Source organism: Carassius gibelio, chromosome B14 (genome assembly GCF_023724105.1).
Source record: "Carassius gibelio isolate Cgi1373 ecotype wild population from Czech Republic chromosome B14, carGib1.2-hapl.c, whole genome shotgun sequence".
NCBI classification, from domain to species: Eukaryota; Metazoa; Chordata; class Actinopteri; order Cypriniformes; family Cyprinidae; genus Carassius; species Carassius gibelio.
This window is the reverse complement of record NC_068409.1, coordinates 9,333,519-9,354,083: the sequence shown is the minus strand read 5'-3', so window position 1 is coordinate 9,354,083 and position 20,565 is coordinate 9,333,519. Positions and strand designations below refer to the sequence as shown.

The 20,565-nt window shown below is 38.4% G+C and overlaps 2 protein-coding genes across 3 annotated transcripts; both read right to left on the bottom strand.

Annotated features, from left to right (window-relative positions):
- Positions 1-1,719: 1,719 nt before the first annotated feature.
- Positions 1,720-7,544, bottom strand: LOC127971234 (protocadherin alpha-C2-like). Of its 2 annotated transcripts, none has more exons than XM_052574133.1 (5): positions 5,119-7,544; positions 3,742-4,237; positions 3,520-3,625; positions 2,932-3,195; positions 1,720-2,750 (listed from the first exon to the last, which is right to left on the bottom strand). In XM_052574133.1, exon 1 carries the CDS (start codon positions 7,375-7,377, stop codon positions 5,260-5,262), a length of 2,118 nt encoding a protein of 705 aa, XP_052430093.1. In that variant the 5' UTR covers positions 7,378-7,544; the 3' UTR covers positions 1,720-2,750; positions 2,932-3,195; positions 3,520-3,625; positions 3,742-4,237; positions 5,119-5,259. The 2 variants fall into 2 exon arrangements, with proteins under 2 accessions (XP_052430093.1, XP_052430092.1); XM_052574132.1 differs by having other exon boundaries at positions 3,808-4,237.
- Positions 7,545-11,949: 4,405 nt separating this feature from the next.
- On the bottom strand, positions 11,950-20,252 carry LOC127971012 (protocadherin beta-15-like). The gene is made up of 4 exons (XM_052573751.1): positions 17,499-20,252; positions 15,684-15,742; positions 15,272-15,390; positions 11,950-14,080 (listed from the first exon to the last, which is right to left on the bottom strand). The coding sequence occupies exons 1-4, from the start codon at positions 20,016-20,018 to the stop codon at positions 13,749-13,751; spliced, it is 3,030 nt and encodes a 1,009-aa protein (XP_052429711.1). The 5' UTR covers positions 20,019-20,252; the 3' UTR covers positions 11,950-13,748.
- Between the last annotated feature and the right edge of the window lie 313 nt (positions 20,253-20,565).

The following is a 20,565-nucleotide window of genomic DNA, read 5'->3' as shown; positions in this document are numbered from 1 at the left end:
ATGCTTTTTAAATGACACATGAGTTTTGGTAACATGGACAGAGAAAACATTTAATGATCTTCTGCTCAGAAACCTTGTAAAAACTTTAACTTTTACCAGCCATTACCAGCATTCTTCAAATTATCTTTTTTTTATGTTCAACATAAGAAAGCAACTCATACAGGTTTGGAATGACATGAGGTTGAGTAAATGATGACAGAATTTTCATTTTTGGGTGAACCATCCCATAATTAGATTTGCCACATGGGAACCAAACAGAAATGCAAAATGAGTCTCTCTCTGTGTGTGTGTGTGTGTGTGTGTGTGTGTGTGCGGACAGGGTATTTGTCATGTTGTGGGTTCATAAATCTGTTTACAAAGTCAGAAACAAACAAACAAGCAAATAGCTTCTTTTTATATAGGCTATGGCTATTGAGCCTTCAAATAGCTCTCTGAAACTACACCCGAGATGGCTTGTGCATGTGAAATGAGAAAATTAAAACTTTGTTGTAGAGCTAAACCACATACATTGTTAGAAAGGTCTTGACCCAGAGAGTAACATATGTAAGTATGAAGATTCTACATGGCTCCTGTTTTGAAATACTGACCTTTGAAACATCACCTTGGTGCATATTTGAAGGCTTATAATAAAGCAATAAAAAGGGCTACACACATGGGACTAACTGTTATAGAGAGCTCTTGTCCTCATTTATGATGTAAATATAGTCAACAGCTCTGGATATTGTCAAATCGGGTTAAAAGTAATTTGAACCCATTTAAAATTTAGACATTTAAAATCTGTTTACATAGATATGTTTACAATCCGCCTAAACTCCACACTGTACTCTCAACTCACTATTTGCAATATCCAATTCTAAGAAATACACGATTTTTTTAAAAACTACAATTCCCTATAGCTACTCAGTGCAGCTTGATACAAATCAAGCACTGCAGTTGTAGTATCTGGTTTGCGAATTAGGGTTGGAAATTAGGGTTGTAAAAAGATATATCTACTGAATATATCAAATATCTAGTACAACCAATCTATTAATTACGCTGCATCTAGATGATTTACGTTAAGAAAATCTGAATATATTTGTTTATTTAAGACTTTTTAGCCGAAATGTAGAACGCGCAAACCCCGCCCACAACACAATGCACTTCCGTAACCTTCTGCTACCAAAAATGTATTTCTCTGAATCGAAGGAGAAATGTGCAAAAGTTATATTAACATATCTTATTGTTGAGTTATCTGTTTGTTGTTGTTTTTTCGTGGACAAATGTTGAATTCATCATTTTAAAAAAAGTGTCTTGTGAATAAAATACTTTTGGACGGAAGTACGTTATGCAAGCCACGTGGTTTCAGCGATAGCAACGTAACAACCATGGCAACGAACAACGAACAAACTAAATGTAATATACATTCAATGAAAGAAGAAAGTGAAAATAAAACGAAAACAGCCAATGGGAAGAAGAGAAAAAATGTGTTAAATTACATAGGCTTGGATCTGGAGAATTTCAAGCCAATAACAGTTATGTAGGAACCTACTGAATGTGGCACACTGTCACATACGGATTTTGACTGTAAATTCATTGTATGTTATTTAGTAAATTACTTTTCATTGACTTTAAATGTGCTGTGAATAAGTGCAGAGCACCATGGCTGAAAACATGGCTGTAAATCGTAGAGTCAATACACCTCTATGTTCCCTTTTATTTTATGTTTTTACAAACTCATAGTTGCTTCAGAGGATTCAAGATCCAATAATTTATTTTCATTTCAACTCAGTCGAAGGGGATTTTGATGGTGAGCTCACAAAAAACAAAACACCTCCCACACATTTGTACATTACAGTAAATAACATATTACATTATGGTAAACACAATTTTTTTTTTTAGATTAGATTAGATTCAACTTTATTGTCATTATGCAGAGTACAGTACAGAGCTAATGAAATGCAGTTAGCATCTAACCAGAAGTGCAAGAATATAGTGTTTTATATACATAAAAGTGCTGAGTAAGTAAAGCTATGATATACAGAATGTACAGTGGAGTTGCTATATACAATATTGATCAGAGTATATACAGAATATAAATATGAATGCAATGTAGGGATTGTATGTACATTATGAACAGAGCAATGAAGGATTATATAAACATTATGAAGAGCAGGAACGTGAGAACAGTGGTAATAAATGCAGTTGGATGAGTGTGCAAAAATATTGTTGAACAATGTATTCTATGCAAAATAACAGTAGTGCAATATTTTTTATATAAATATTTTACTGTGCTTGTACAGTAACAATTATAGACAGTTTATTTTTTAATTTTGTACTCATACAGACAGACTAGTGGTGTATATGTATGCTTAAATACAGTGCCTAAGCTTTAAAATAGATCAGACCTAGTAAAACAACATGTCTGCACAAGTAACGCAGTAAAGTAATTATATTATATAATATTATAATACCTTGAATGAGAGCAGCTTACTGCAGTCCTAAATATTTAAGGAAAACATAGATTTATGAGAGGAATAGTGATCTTTTTTCACAAGTTTAATTAATATTTCATGGACTCGATTGAAATTCTGCAACAATGATTAACCTCGAGGCTTTGAGCTGTCAAGATGTGATAGCAGGTATTCCTCTACATCCTTTTCATTAACAAACACGCGGGTTCCGTGTAATGGATCAACTGCACTTGTCCCAGAGCTTTGATTCCTCACAAGGCCAAAGTTGGCATCCAATGTGACAATCATATCTCCATCCGCCTGGAAAACAAACACTTACAGTAACACTGGTTTTGTACCCGCACCAGGTTTATACATTTATACTATTACTATTCTATTACAATACTAACACAAATTAACTTTTAAGTTTGATATTAATTCAGATTTTATTTCTATGCCATTAATTTAATCAAACAAGAACCACGCTGGAATTATAACCAACCTTTGGACATGCTGGGCATATGGTGCCATCATTTAATTGTGGGCAAATATCAACCAAACTTCTTTGTCGGAAGTGGTGATGCCTAAAATGGGATATGGGGTGTTGCGAAAAACCCTCAACAGAAACCTGACACTCCAGTGACAGAGAAACAGAAAGCTCTAGCAGAGGGATGGAGAAGGCTGTCTAATCAGAGCCCATATCTTAGCAGAGTACAGGTTTCTGGTTCACACGCACACATGTTGACTGTAACGGTGCAGAACCGTCCTGCCAAATATAAAGAGGAAAATAACATAAAAACATAACCTAGTAGTACTATAGAGACTACCATATCAGTATAAATTAAATTAAATGTATGCATTTAGCAGACGCTTTTATCCAAAGCGACTTACGGTGGATTCAGGCTATACATTTTTACCTATCATGATAGTATATAAACTATAACTATCATGACTTTTTTTTTTTTATTGCATCACAAATTTGATTAATTCCTTAAAGGAAATCATTACTCCACATGTAATAGGATTGAATTCCTTAACCTGTCAATAAAATTAAATACATTAAGATTTTGTATCAGGTAAAATGACAAACCTGTGCTGACAATGATCTTCATGTCCTTTGTGTAAACAGCATGGGTGCCATGGGCTTCAGGTAAATATAGGAATAACCCCAGGGAGGATGGCTCATAGTAAACACTCTGTAAGAAAGATGGATAGCTCTAATGTTTTTAAAACAACAAACTTGTGACACTAACAGTTGATACTGCATAGTGCCAAAACAATTTGAAGTATCTAATGAATCTGTTGACATTACTGTGAGTTTGCTGTCTGTATGCAAGTATAGCAATAGCAATGTAAGACTGTATGCTATTGTTCTTACATTCCACTTTTCAGGAAGATGCAGTAAATTTCTGTGAATCCTCTTCAGGCAAACCTCACAGAACACTGCAGTGGAGCTGCACTCAATGCACCTATAATCAGCATGTTCTCAGCAGACAGCACACTGGGTAGTGATCTGTGCTGAACATTCAAACGTCACCTTAAGCATCTCATCCTTGACTGCATCCCAGGCATGAAGCTCTCTCTTCTTTGCCTTACTGTATGCGCTCTCAGAACAGCTTGGTGTCGCATCATCAGGTTCAGCAGGTTGAGATGTAATAGAAGCGTCTGAAGGGTAGCTCTGTTTGTAGCTGGGCTGAGGAAGACCTTGACTGAGGTAAGAAAACTTGCAGGGCCCACCATAGACCTCCTCACCAACTTAATTTTAACGTTCCTGAAACGTGTGCTCATCTTAAGTGCTTTTCCCATATCTGAAATCAAAATATTTGACAATTATTACATAAAGCAAAGTGCAACCCGTACCGTACTTCTTATCACAGCCTAAAAGACAGAAACACATGAGTGAAAATGGGATGCAGTCAGATGAGGGATATTTGGTGCGATAGTTAGATAGATCCAGCTAGCTAGATAACTAGATATATAGATTGCAAGATAGATAGATAGATAGATAGATAGATAAATAGACATCGAGCTAGATCTATATCTAAAGATAGATTATATAAATAGATAGATACACACCTAGCTAGCTATATAGATAAACTGCTCAAAAAAATAAAGGGAACACTTGTGGGTTATATTGTGTTGTTAAGTATTCCCTTTATATTTTTGAGAAGGTATATAGATAGAAAGACAGATCCAAAGCTTCCTGATATAGGATCAAATCCAGCCAAACTTTGTTCAAACCCACAGAACTTTATTTTACACTCTAGTCAAGATGCCAAGGTTTCCAAACAGCCTTAAAATACGTCTTGTGTTTAATATTTCTCTCAAGTCGATATGGGTTACATTAGTCCTATGATCTGGCTTCAGTGAGGAGTTATCGAGCATACACAATATGCAATAAGCCTGTAAGAGTGTAAAAAGTTTTTAAATGTTTACAGTTTAACTTTGCGTTTAACTAGAAACTAAATTCTCCCGTTAGCTTCAGAAGTAAATACAGCAACGTTAATGCTCACATAAAGCATGCAACGTTAACGTAACGACATGCTAATAACGTAATATGGCCTAACGTTAGCGATAACGTTTCACTATATGGTTATCTCATGTCAACAATCATGACACGCAATACGAGTGTATGTATTGTTTTCCATTACAGTTTAAATGCTCAGTTTTATAATTTTAATAGTCTTACCTGAAAATATTAAGCAGGAAATATCGCAACGTTCCCGCATTCGTCCAGTAGACTTCCGATTACCGGTGAGCAGGAATTCTGGGATTGGATCTGGAGTCTTCTCTTGTATATTTGTGGGTGATCAACCATTTGGATGGATGATCACGGCCTTCTGAGCCTACTAGTAGGCACAGGAGGCCCCTCCTGGCCCATTTCTATGGGCTGATAACTGCTGATAACGCCCCATTCAATCGAGTGATAACGTTCGAATCGGGTGTTAAGGGCGGTCTCCACCGTGGACAGTTTGATGGTGACTGTAGCAGAGAGCGCGGGCTCTCCGTTGTCCTTGGCGATCACAACCAGCTGCTGGTGGCGCGAGTCTCTGTAACTGAACATCCTCATGGTCCGGATCTCTCCGTTATATTGATCCAAGCTGAATAATGTGGCGTCAGTGTTGTGGAGAAACTGGTACGTGATTCGAGAGTTGTGCACTGAATCAGAGTCTATGGCGATGACTTTGGCTATCAGAGTCCCTTTATCGGTGGATCTCGGGATCTTTTCCTCCACCACCGAGCCGTGCGCGCGCCATGGAGACACTATAAGCGGCGTGTTGTCGTTCTGATCCATGATAATAATGTGAACGGTCACGTTACTGCTGAGCGGAGGAACACCAGAGTCTCTGGCCTCGATGTGGAAAAGAAACTCTTTCTCTATCTCATAGTCAAACGTCTTTAGCGCGTAAAGATTGCCGTTCTCTGGGTTAATGGAGAACAGCATGGACATGGAGGTGTTCACTATTTCCTTCTCTATGATAAAGTAAACTAGATACTGATTTTCATGGAGATCTGGGTCTATAGCAGTTAAAGAGCTCAGTAAAGCTCCAGGTGCGTTATTCTCCATAACAGGTATCGTGTAGAAGGTCTGCGGGAACCGCGGTGCGTTATCATTGACATCTAGCAAATGGACCGTTATAGTTTCATTATCAGATAAGGGAGGATTCCCTTTATCCGTCACAACCAACATGATCTCATATTCTGGGACAATTTCACGATCTAACGGTTCTGACACCAATAACTCATAGAGGTAATCAGAGGTTTGGTTTAAAACAAATGGTAAGGATTTGTTCATTGTCAGATTGACCCTACCGTTATCTCCCGTGTCTCTGTCACTGACACCCACCAGAGCTATAACAGAGCCGACTGGGATGTTTTCATCCACTGTATTCTTAAGAGATTTTATGGTTATCTCTGGATAGTTATCGTTCATATCCTTAACATACACAGTCACTCTGCATTGACCGGAGAGTTGAACGGGGCCATTGTCTTTAGCCTCAAGAAACATCTCAAATATTTTCATATCTTCATAATCAATGGTGCCCTTAACTGCAATTTCGCCAGTTTTTGAATTCAGCGAGAACATCTCCTGCGTTTTCTCAGAAGTATAAAGCGTAAATGAATATGTAAGGTCAGCGTTTGGGCCTTCATCAGCATCAGTAGCGTTTAATTTAACAACAACAGTGCCGGCTGGAGAGTTTTCGCTCATATTCAGAGAATAAACAGCTTGATCAAACTGAGGGGCGTTGTCATTTGTATCTTGCACGCGCACAATAATACTAGCTGTGCCAGAGCGCGCAGGGACTCCGCCATCGATGGCAGTGAGTATCAGATTATGAACAGCCATCTCTTCCCTATCTAAAGCCTTCATAAGAACCAAATCGACATATTTTGTACCGTCACTACCAGAATGTATATCAACAGTGAAATGTTCACTTTCACTTAATTTATAGGTATTGACTGTATTGGCACCAACGTCTGGATCAAAGGCATTGGGCAAAGAAAATCTTTCCCCCGGTGTTGCGGACTCTGAGATATCCAATTCAATCTTATCTCGCCGGAAATGAGGAGCATTATCGTTAATGTCTGTGATGCCCAATTCAATATTGAAAATACGCAATGGGCTTTCGATTATCAGGTCTAATTTTAGAAAACATGTGGTGGTTTTCGTAGGACACAGAGTTTCCCTATCAATATTATTAACAATAAATAGCTCGCCAGTTCTTTTATTAATATCAAGATATTTGTTGTTATGGAAAATATCAAGTTTTACCTCTCGCTGTGCTAGTCCACTAACATCCAGCCCTAAATCAGTGGCTAGATTTGCAACGACGGACCCGCGCTCCATCTCCTCCGGTATGGAATAACGCGTGACAGACAAAGCCGTCTCCCATGATGCCCAAAGTACAAAGAAAAACGGAACCCACCGTCCAACGGTCTTCATCATCAGTTCCAGCAGAAGACACAAAATTACTAAATCTATTATCAGTCAGATGGAGCTACTACTCGTGTTGCTCCTTAAAATATCCCTTGTTCAGTCTGCCTTGTAAAAAATATCCCTGTAATGATTTAAAAACGCTCCTGGTGAAAAAGATGCTGTTCCCAGGACCACCGTGTTTCTGGTAAATGACAGCGTCCTATTTAATGAAACCCGTGTGTCATTTACTGGCCAACAGCGACGCGCTGAGACAGAAACAAGAAATGAATATTCACTGGAATAAAATAATAAACAAGACATGATCTTGCAAATCGTTTAATTGTTTTATATTGTTCATCATCGAAAAATATCTAAGCCATTTGTCTGTTTTAAACATAGATCAGTCAACTTCTCTGTGTCTCTCCCTCTGTGTGTGTGTGTGTGTGTGTTTGTAGCCTGTATGCTTCTCTTTATTCTCCCTTTCTCAATTTCATTATGGTGACACTGGATAAAATGTTATGAAATGCTTTGCATACTTGGCATCTGTTATTATTATTATTATTATTATTATTATTATTATTATTATTATTATGTTTTTAGGTATTATTATTATTATTATTATTAGTAGTAGTAGTAGTAGTAGTATAGTAGTAGTAGTAGTGCTGTTAAATGTTTAATCACGATTAATAACATCCAAAATATTTTTTTTTGTTGACATAATGTATGTGTGTATACTGTGTACATTAATAATGTATATATAAATACAAACACATGCATGTATATATTTAAGAAAAATATGTTGTTTATATTAATTATATTTATATATAATATAAAATCTAAGAATATAAATATATAAATGTATATACAAAAATATTTCAAAATATATACTACATGTGTGTGTTATATTCATAATAAATACGGTACATATACATATACATATATTATTTAAACAAAACTTTTTTGGTATGTGATTAATCATGATTAATCATTTGACAGCACTAATTATTATTAGTATTATTATTGTTATTAATTATATTATTTGACAGGGATGCTACAGAATAACAGTTACATCAGATTTCATGTAACAAAGGCTCAGCACAGACTAGTAAATGATTTTACAGTGATTCATTTTTTTACATTTCTTATCCATCAGTGCATGTCTGTATAAAAATGTTCTGGTTTTAATAGATGATTAATTTAATTTAATCTGAAATACACAAAATACTTATTATTATTATTATTATTATTATTATTATTATTATTATTATTATTATTATTATTATTTTGCAAAATAGAGCAACATCATTTCAGCTGCAGAATCTCACATGCCTGCAGCTGCTAAATTAACTTCTGCTAAGTACAGTGCCTGACAAAATATATTTTTACTCTCCTCTCTTTCTGTGAACTGTGGCTGTTTCAACATGTCTTCTTTTCTCTTTCTTCTAGGACTGGATGCCAGTCAGATGAATTTTTGCTTCCTTGAAGATTTTAAGATCAATGGACCAGAGATCTGCACGGGAATTAAATTATTGTAATAATAATTTTTTCTTTGGCAATTCAGTTTCCCTCTGCAAATAGACATTATTATTAATAATAACAATAATAATAATAATAATAATAATAATGTCACTGTAACTTGTCATTGTATTTTAATTTAAAGTGAATTCTCTGAAAGTAATTACTCTAAAATTAACGTTCATGATGAGTGTGTACTGAAAGACTGAAATCTTGTGAATAAAATGTCCCAGCAACTGTAATTTCTGCAATGTTGCATCTGCACTGCTTCTTACTGTAAGCTTGTAGAGATGTGGTGCAGGCGACCTCTAGTGGTGTTTTATAAGACTGATTCTTGTGACATGGGACAACACATGTCCAGAAATTTGTAACTGCTTTTATATTTTGAAATATTTTCAATTGTAAGTGTTATGAGGAATTAATAATAGAATGTATTTAACACAATTATGCCCCTTCAGTTTAATGTTATAATTACTAAATCAAATAGTCTTCTCATTTTATCTAAAACAGTGTGTCCACAGTGAAGAGTTTGATCATTTATATGCTATAAAATGGTTAATAAATTGTTATTATTATTAAAAATACTTCGTTTGATCAAAAGCAACACTTAATAATATCTCATATCAAAACAAGGTTATTTTTAAGGACACATGGTGTTTCATGAGGCTTTAAAGTTGTAAGTTATCCACACTTTTTGTCAACAACTTCAGACATTAAAATGTAATGAAATCAGGTAACATCAGCAGCAGCTGTCACTCTGAATGACCCCATTGCCACCTCTGAAGAGTACAAGTCGACATTCAACATGAAAGTCATCATATTTTTGTGGTTCAAAAATAAACTAATTTTTAATTATATTAAATATAAAATACTGTTATATTTTTTCTAATAATGTATATGATCATATATTTCCTGATAAGTTTAAAGTTAAAGTAGCAATAAATAAAATATAAGGAACTGATTTATGGCTAATACGGAGACAACTACTTAGAAATGCAGCTATTCTGACCCCACTCTATTTGTATTTATATTTACCAAAATGCATACGTATATTGTAGTTCATATGCACATATATGATATTCAATAATTAATATTATAATTATCTGTTCATTTGCATATGCAAAAAGACAAATATTATCACTGGACAGCTCCATGTCTCATAGGCAAAGATATAAGAGAGTGAAACATCTTAGATTAATGGAATTATGACAAGCCAGAATAAATACTAATCTACAAAACCTAAATTTATGGGGGGAGTAAAACTCATCACTGTCCATTTAACTTCATAATGCAACCCAACAGCATGGGTGCTGGCAGACTATGATGTCATAATATCAGACAGAGCAGCTCTGCTCCTGGTTTAGAACCAGACAGGATGGAACAAAGAGAGAGAGTTTGGACTGGTGTTGTCATAGAAACAGCTAGAGCTAACACATCCTGGCTAGGACAAAGACAAGGTCAAACTGGAGATGCACTTACTTACTAAATGTCAAAGGTGAAGTCCTAAACAGTGTACATCACAAATACAGACATTCAAAATTACCATTTCATCTTTATAGTTCAGTTGTGTTTGAACCTTTAATGCAAGGAACTTCACAGTAATGACCAATAAAATGACTTATTACTTAGATTTAATTACAGCTTCAACATACAGTTATTAAGATTTTTTTTCTTACACATAACAAAAGAATAATAAACATTAATAAAATAATTAACATATATGAGCAACTATAGCTACTTAGCACATTCTGTCTTTCAGCCAGTCAGCGAGGAACACGGTTTAGTCACCTAATTAATATTCATGAGCGAAGTTTTGAAGTTTTCTGTGGGCAGATTGTTCCTTCTTCTCGAAAGGGTGTCATTGCTTGAATGTGTCTCTGTGAGGTAAAAGCGGAGCTCTAATTCCTGATCTGTAGTCTAGAGAGGGACATGTCTAAATTGCTCATCTCCTCACCTCCGGTTCACGGGCCCTCAGAGAGACGAACTTCGATTTAGAGAAGTGTGTTAGCACCATGGAGACCGTTTCTTCATTAACGTTTGTAATCTGAAAGGACAACCTAATTACCCCTCTCAACTGGGCGATACTCATCTATTGACATTCTGAACTCATTTCCCGGGGAAATTAAAAATGGAAAGGGCGCGGGGGAGATTGCATTCAGGTGTGGCATTTTCAGGGGGAGCCCAATTCCCCCCACGGGCCCGTCTGTTTTCCCGTCCTTAATTAAAATGATATTTAGACGATGGAGTTTTGTGTTTGTTTAGTTAATGAACCAAGTATATTCTCTGTGGGAGTTAAAAGGGAATATAAGAAAGCTGATTAGCATATGTTAGCATTTGCAATGTTTATTCGGTGCATGAGAGAGAGTGGCCTGAGTCATTTTATTTTCTTTGTGCCGAGAAATGTCTTTTCAAGCGACTATGTAAAGATAAGAGCTGATGAGAATTAATTAAGACAATAGAGCTGTTCAATTTCTAGTCCTTAAACCTGCAAGACATTTTGCATTTTGAACCATGCAGCATTGTATTTATTTATTTATTTTTATTTAGTGGTAAATATTACTTTCACGTATTTGTTTTTTATTCTGCAACAAATGCACAATGTACTTTGTAAATGCATTTTGAAGCACTTTTGTTACTTTAAAAAACAGAAGCTGCTTTTATTTTTAGAGCACAAAATGGTTTCAAAATTCACACCTGAGAATATGACTGTGCAAAATTTATGTTGTATGCCTTAAAAAATGAAACACGAAAGACTGTTGAAGTAGCATTGACCAGAGAACTTCTTTTACCCACAACTGAAAAGGCTGAATACAAGAAAAACTGAATAAAACTGAAACTAAACTGCAAAAATACTGAATTAAAAGGCAAAACAATAAATTTCTGATATAACTGGATGCCACTCCTGTGAAAGTGAAAAAATAATAATAATACTTACCGTTTGAAACATTCATTGATACAAACTGCATGTCTTACTGTTTTTACAAGTAAGCAGTATACAGTGTTTATTGCTCAGTATTCATTAAGCAATTGGCTTGTAACATTTTATTATCCTTATGACCTGTAAAAATATTAATCACAGCACTGCAGTTTTATTTCAGAAAAAAAAATATTTAATTTTCATATTTGTATGTACATATTTGGAATGAATGGACTCACATCCTGTTCTCTTGTATGAGGCAGTAATGTGTCTCTTAAGTGCGGATCCAGTCATTCCTACATGAGTAATCATATTGAATCGATGAGCATCCACCTTCTCCTAGCCCATAATTCAGTCTCATCATGACCACTGTATTGATTTATATGCTCACATGGTGTGCAAAAGACGGGTAATAATCACATTTTGGCTGAAATGATTGTCAAAGTAAGAACAGTAGTAAAATATAAAAATAATAATGATATTCAGGACTGTATTAAATCTCAGGCCTGGCCTCGCACTGCTTCTCTAGTGTTAATGACCTTTGACCTTTAGGCCCAGTGTGGCCAAACTAACCAAGCAGATGCAGTTACAAATAATAATAGTACAGATTATGGTGATATAATAGATATGATATAACAGGACCAGCGATTTTCTCAGCTTCACTGGGATCATAAAAAACTTGCCTCACTCCTATCCAAAGGAACAGAACCTCAGTAGTTAAGTACAATAGGCTCCAATGACAGGACAGACAGTATGTCCTATGAGCAGGCCACAATGATGTACCACAAACACACACTACTGTATATGAGTGAAAGTGCATGTTTGAGTGAGTGTGAGAGGTGACAGACAGACCCATCACAGCATAGCGGCACTGTGACATCATAAAGGTCATCAAGGCCTGTCACGTGTCAAGTAGTCTCAGACTTGCAGCATAAAGTAGGTTTGCTGCTCATTCTGCCTGATTCACATTTAAAGCAAATAAACACTTGTTCTTTTTTTGTTGTTGTTGTTGTTGCTTTTTTTTACATGCCATTTAGTCATGGTTTTATATTAAAAATAGAGTGCAACAGTTGGTTCCAGAAGTAAAAGCTCCATTCATTATCTCCCCAGGGGAAAATAACAATCACTGATAAATCTTCAAAGACAGACCTATTGTGAATGACAGGCTTGTTAATTGATGTTAAATGGTTTTGTTGAAGCTATTAGTTTGCATTTTTTCAAGTATTTGTGTTTAACATCATAATTCCACGTGAAAAACCCATGATTATGCAGAGAAATCTTTAAATTTAATTAAATGTAATTTAACATTAGATTAATAGTTTTATGATTTTCTGTCAATTTTATTTTTATTATGTAATTCCAAACACTTTATTGATTTTTTTTTTTGTTCATATACCTTCATTAAAGTTCATAAAGTACATTATTATTATTTCTTTTTTCAATCTTTAAATAGTTTTTGGCTCCTAATCTAAGTTTGTAATGTTGTGATTAAATTCATAACTGGTTGGTTAGTTTATGGCTTAAAACTTTTTAATGAAGACTCTTTTTCTTTTTCTTTTCTTTTTTATCCTAATGGGAAAAATACTTCTGGAACCAAATCCACTGAGGAAGTGGTCAAGCACTGTTACACTCTATAATCTCTGCAAAACTGTTAAATCAGAAAAAAAATAAAAAATAAAAAGGTGAGGCATTTTCAGACTTTGTGATAAGAATTTCTGTCCTGCTAAACAAGTTCACCGAGAGAAAACAGTTCTGCTCCTGAATAACTTTCAAAGATTTGAAGCCACGATCCAGGCAAAATATGGCAAATCCAGTTTTGCAGTTGCATTGTATGTGCAATATGCATCAGATGGTCAATGAATGGACTATGACGGGCCATCTGAGGCTGAGACTACATAATGAGTGCTATGCTTTGGTAATAAGTCACTCTTTTTGTTCATCATCACAACATAGGTCCTTTTGTCTTATTTCATTCATTATATAAGTCATTGTTGATGACCTCTGCCCCCGTGTCGTCATGCGGGTCGTAGCTGCTAGGAGAGATGAACCTACGCTTCTTGCCGAAGGTGGAGAATGAGTTGTGGACATCGAGCTCACTGCGGTAGCTGGGCCGCAGGGTGCAGAAGCCGGACGGTGTGCCGGGGATGTAGACGTTGTGCTGGTAGTCCGGCGGGGGGTGTGAGTGGACCTGTGCTGTGGGCTGCTGCTGCTGCAGGTGGTGGGTGGGGTTGTGTTGGGGCGTGTAGTGAGGAGTCCAGGCCCTCTGAGAAACACTACCGGCTGGAGAATGCATCCGGTACTCTGAAAGGGTTAAAAAGAGAGGGAGAGAAAGAGTAGAAGTTCTTTAGATTAAATAATTAAAAATGTTTAATGTTTAAAATAATTGTGCTCACCAAAGATGCATTTATCTGATCAAGAATACAGTAAAAATTATATACTTTATATTTTGAAATATTTCTACAATTTAAAATTACTATTTCGTATTGCAATATATTTCAAAATGTTATTTATTTCTGTGACGCAAAACTGCATTTTCTGCATCATTACACTTTTTCCAGGATTCTTTGATGAAGAGAAAGTTCAAAAGAACAGCATTTGTTTGAATATAAATCTTTTACAATATTATACATTGTAAATTTCTTTACCGTCACTCTTGTTCAGCTTAATTTGTTTTTGCTAAATGAAAGTATTTTTATTATTAATTATGTTTATACTCAAAACATTTGAATGGTCTCTGGCTACTAAAGAAATATTAAGCAGCACAACTGTTTTCAACATTAATAATAATCAGAAATTTTTTTGAGCAGCAAATCAGCATATTAGAATGATTTCTGAAGGATCATGTGACACTGAAGTAATGATGCTGAAAATTCAGCTTTGCATCACAGGAATAAAATACGTTTTAAAATATATTCAAAAGAAAAGAGCTATTTAAATTGTTATACAATATAAAAATATTACTGTTTTACTGTATTTATGATCAAATATTTGCAGCTTTACTGAGCATAAAAGTCTACTTTGAAAATATATATTTTTAAATCTTCAGAATTTGAAACTATTGACTGAAACTGAAACACATTCGGAGATGAATCTCTTCAAGTAATGTCTTATTTACCAACAAATTGAACTAGGCCAAATTAATATATGTTTCACTATTGCACAGAAATAAAAGACATTCAAAGTCTGGACCTTGAATCTGAACATTAATCACATATTAAAAATCTGTAATTTTCTGTAGTAGTGCCTAATAACACCCATGTTTTTTTTTTACATCTATAATTTCAATCTTTTTAACAGGCTGATAAAATGAACCAACACTTTTTCTTTGTTGATTATCCTGTTTCACTTAGAAATATGTCAGATAATTTATATATATATATATATATATATATATATATATATATATATATTATAATTACTAATAATAATTTGATTATATTGATAAAATCAAATAAGCAGTATCAAATAATGGGACATAAAGTATAGTTGTACCTCTCGAGCGGGTTCCCCAGGTCCAGTACTGTCCGGCAGCCATTTGACCCACATAATTCTCTGGTTCGGCCTGCATGGCTTTACGCATCAGAGTGCCATCCATGTTTATAGAGTTGCAACTGCAAACAGATGATGGGAAATTAGGCCAATCTGAGACAATGTAAGGATATATTTTGATACTCCAGATTTCATGCATGAAAGATCATTGTCTGCCAGGTTTTGTCATTAAAAAGGAACTAGGTACTATTAATACACTTGTTTTTTTTTTTTGTTTTTTTTTTAAGGTTTTGACTTCTAGCATTTACATTTATGCATATGACTAGCAATCCCTGGAATTCAACACAAGACCATAGCACTGTTAGCACCATGTGCTTCTGTTCGAGCTACAGAAACAATGTACAATGTGCTTTACCTTTTCAGAGAGGAAGTTTGATTTTTGGTGAGGGCCCAGTCAGTGTTTGCTTGTTTCAACTGCAACACAGAACAATAATAATTAAATAATTACAATAAAAAATAACTGATTATAACACATATGTAGGATAAATGTTTATTTATCTTTTCGATCTTTTTCGAAAGTTTTAAGAGTAACAGAATGCTAGAGACATCCTCAGGCATGAAAGTAATCTTGTACGCCTCCCTGTGGCCAAAAGTGTGGATCGCACATCATTTCTTTGGTAGCTGTGGTGCCTTGAGCAATGACTAGTGTCAGTGTCTTCTCTTTCATCCTCAAAGATGCTGCGGGGGTGGAGGAGGAGGAGGAGGAGGAGGAGGAGGAGGAGAATGGGGGTGTTATTTATTCCATGTCAAAGGGAGAGAAAGTAGGGATTCCACGCTCTATTAATTCGCTTGGAGACTTTTATAAGAAGAGCACCATGTAAGCTTATTATTAGAACCGTTCTTCAAAATACATTCTGTAGATAATTAGAACACCGACACACGATTTTAATCTTCAAAGGAAACCGCGGCGGGCAGGAAATTAATTTCGAAAACCCATTTAACTGTCCGATGAATTCAGTTTAATTTAATTTCTCGTTTTATTTTAGAACTCTCTTGCGTTTGCATTTTCCGCTACAGCTCTGCTGAATTTATGCAAAAGATTTCCAGTTTTAATATATTCCCAGAAGAGATCCTGTAAGTAGCCCTGACTGCACGCAAAAGTTGTACATTTGTTTGAGGTTTTGTATACCCTTAAGGGCAGAATTTGTCCAAAATGTGTTGGCCAGTGAGGAAAATCAGGGGTATAAAAGAGGACTTCACATCTATTCTATATGAGACCTAAGGGCGTCAGATTCTTTGAACATTACAGTTCGCAGTTCCCTCAGTGGACGAGTTTATTCTTCAGCGGCGGTAAGAAGTTCACTGACCCAAGGCAAGGTCACACCTGGCTCTCCAACAGGTCACCCTGACAACTGAATGATAACCAAAGTGAGCACGTTTACATTTTACAGCCTGACGTTTCCACCTAGTGGATGTTAACAGAACACGCGCGCGCACAAACACACACACACACACACACAGTTTCTCCCTCGTTCTATGAGGGCAAAGTGGCAGAATCTACAGGCGCGACACGTCTCCATCGGCTCCTGCTCGCTCCCTAATGCTTTCATTTCCCCAGCCCCATTATGGAAGAAACCAGTCCGCGTCCTTGTGCCATTGTGTACTGGATAATTAGCTTGTGTATGTGTGTGCGCGCCCTTGATATACAGTTGACAAAGAGTGTCTGTGCCTAAATGCAATAGCAAACTGAAAAGCTTCTGGTTAGAAGGTTAGAGACAGACCACGTTGATATATTAAGCTGACCACATTAACAACACAGAAGCATAAAAACATTTAATGTTTTGTTTTGCAACATTTTAAATATATATATATAGAAATAGAGAGGGGGATAGAATGCGCACATAAACAGAAGAACTTGAGACAGTAATAAAAGACGCACGTTGTCCTCGGTTTCTCTGGTAGATGCGGCTGTCTAGAGGCGCAAGTTCACTCTCAATCAAGGTCACTGATTGACTGAGAGGTATTAAATATTTATTGTCAAACAATTAGCGCCCTGTAGTTTTGCTTTTGTGTATTTATTGATAATCGATAGCCAAATCATTTTGTTCAAACACATATTTCACACTTATGTGCACAAGTGATACCCTTCACCAAAGTGACTCAAACATAAAGATCGCCTGACCAACTGAATGAAGCAAGTGTTTACGAAAGAGGGTGAATGCAGTTTTACCTCGTTCGGTGTAGTCGCTCCGTTGTTCACGGAAGAGCAGCGGCTCTGTGAGCTCAGCGCCAGGTTATCCGCTCCTCTCGCTGCGTTATTTCTCGGTGTGCCGGGACTGCAAGGCTTGAGAAACATAAAGTCGCTCTTTGCAGATTCGGGCGTCAAACACACTTTGTAGCAGTAAGCTTGAGAGAGATTTCCAGGATTGCTGTTTACCTCCACGCAGTTCGTGGGCACTTTGGCGCCGGTGGAGATCTGCAGGTTGAGATTAGACTTTTTGAACACCTCGGCGGGCGGCTCCGTTTCAAAGCTGCAGCAAGCGGCACCGAGCGAGGAGAGCGCGTAACCGCCGAGGGAGTCGCGGTCTTTGTAGCACTTCACGGCCGCCAGGACGATGATGGCCACGAGGAAGATGAGCGAGACGGTGCTCAGTGACACGATTAAATAGAGCGCGAGGTTAGACGGGGGCTGGGGGCTGAGCGAGAGGTCACCGAAGTCGGACAGCGACTCCGGCATAGAGTCCACCACCGACAGAATGATGGACACGGTGGCCGAGAGCGGCGGCTGCCCGTTGTCCTTGACAAGTATGACGAGTCTTTGCCTGATGGCATCTTTGTCTACAAAGCGACGGATCGTCCTGATCTCTCCGGTGTATAGAGCCACGCTGAACAGCCCGGGATCCGTCGCTTGCAGCATCTGATATGACAGGCGAGAGTTTTGCCCCGCGTCCGCGTCGAGCGCTGTGATTTTAGCCACAAGGTACCCAGCGTCCACCGACCTGGGCACCATTTCAGTAGCAACAGAGCCGTTTCTGGGCAGCGGGGACAGGATGACAGGCGCGTTGTCATTCTGATCCAAAATGAACACGTTGACGGTCACGTTGCTGCTGAGCGGAGGGAAACCGGCGTCCTGCGCCTGGACGCGAATCTGAAAGTTCCGGAGCTGCTCGTAATCGAAAGAGCGCAGTGCGTAGGTGTTTCCGTTATCAGAATTGATGGAGACATAAGTGGACACCGGCATGCCCTGGATCTGACCGTCAAGGATGGAGTAGGACAAATACGCGTTCTGATTAGAGTCCGGATCGAATGCGGTCACCGAGCAAATGGAAGCGCCCGGGGCGTTATTCTCAGTCACATATACAGTGTACGAGGGCTGAATGAAGCGCGGCGGGTTGTCGTTAATGTCAGACACTTGAACCAGAATCGTCTTCTTGGTGGACAGGGGAGGCGAGCCCAGATCTCGCGCCGTGAGGGTGATGTTGTACTCCGAGACAGACTCTCTGTCGAGAAACTCGCTGGTCACGAGTGTGTAATAGTTTTTAAAAGAGGAATGCAGCTGGAACGGCACATTTCCGGGGATCTGGCAATCCACAGCTCCATTCTCTCCGGAGTCGCGGTCCATTACACTGATCACAGCTATCACCGTTCCCGGAGGCGCGTCCTCCTGAACAGGTGTTGACACAGAGGTTAATATGACCTCGGGCGCGTTGTCGTTCACGTCCAGAATATCGACCAGCACTTTGCAATGCACGGCCACGGCTGAGGGACCCTTGTCTTTCGCCTGCACGTAGAGCTCGTACACGCTGGCCCTCTCGTAGTCCACGATTCCCTTCACCCGGATCTCACCCGTGTGAGAATCCACGCTGAACAGCTCGCGCACCTTCAGAGGTGCGTGCCCGCTGAACGAATAGGTGATCTCGCCGTTTGCGCCTTCATCCAGGTCCGTGGCGTTCAGTTTGAGCACGAGCGTGCCTCTAGGCGCGTTCTCCACCAAGCTGACCCGGTATACGGAGCGGTCGAACACCGGCACGTTGTCATTCGCGTCCAGCACAGTTACCGTGATCTGTGCCGTGCCCGAGCGCAACGGGGAACCACCGTCCACGGCCGTGAGCACCATCTCATGTGTCTTCTGCTGCTCTCGGTCCAACGGCGACTGCAGAACGAGTTCTGCAAACTTGCTGCCGTCGTTACGCGTCTGAATGTCTAGCACAAAATGTTGATTGGCGCTCAGCAAGTACGAGCGGAGAGAGTTCGAGCCCACATCCAGGTCCTGCGCGCTCTCCAGTGGGAACCGGGAGCCCGGCGCAGCAGACTCTGTGATCTCCAGATTAAACTCGCTCCACGGGAAACTGGGAGCGTTATCATTCACGTCCAAGATCTCCACTTCTACCCGATACAGTTCCAAAGGGTTCTCGATGACCACCTGCAAGTGTAAGAAACAAACGGGACTTTGTTCACACAGCTCCTCGCGGTCGATCTTCTCGTTCACAAACAGAATTCCGTTCTCCAAATTCACTTCTAAATATTGTTTTCTAGCCCCGGATACAATCCGGAATCTCCGTGAGGACAATTTGGCCACGTCCAAGCCCAAGTCCTCTGCGATATTTCCAACGAAAGCCCCGTGCTCCAACTCCTCGGGAACTGAATAGCGAATCTGCGCCAAAACCCGGTCCAGTGCGCACGCACACAGGAGTAGACACACAACCTGCCCTGTCAACGTCCATCGCCTCCTGTGAAGCCTCCAGTCCATCTTCAGAAAAATCTGATCTTTTTAGCTGCTTTGGCAGAGAAGACTCATGTTCAGATGTGAAAGATTCAAAGTTTTTGGAAAACAATTTAGGTACACAAAACACACTTACATTCTTATCCAAAGTGGAATAAAAATAATTGAAAAAGTGCATGTGTTGATTTACAACAGAGATTGAAATTCGCAGCAAACTTGAAGCCTCTTGGATTGTGTCCCTCTTTGCGCGCAGCTCAGACAGTGTGTGAGCAGGAGGTGCGAGCGCTTTGATTTTCCAGTGGGTTAGACGCTTTGAGGAGTGTGTGAGACGAGAGAGGGAGGTGATGGGGGGGGGGGTGAAATCGTATTGGCGGACGGCGACTTGAAGCACGGAGCATAATCACAGTGGAGACGAGTTTAACTCGCAAGCTACCGGGCGCGAGTAATCGCTCTGAAATAAACGAGACAGTAAATCAACGAATTCATATCTAATTTCTCATAAGGAAATGTAACTTTCTATTTCTGAAAAGCACCCGTCCATAGTTTGTAATTCTAAAACAGCGGCCTTCTTAAT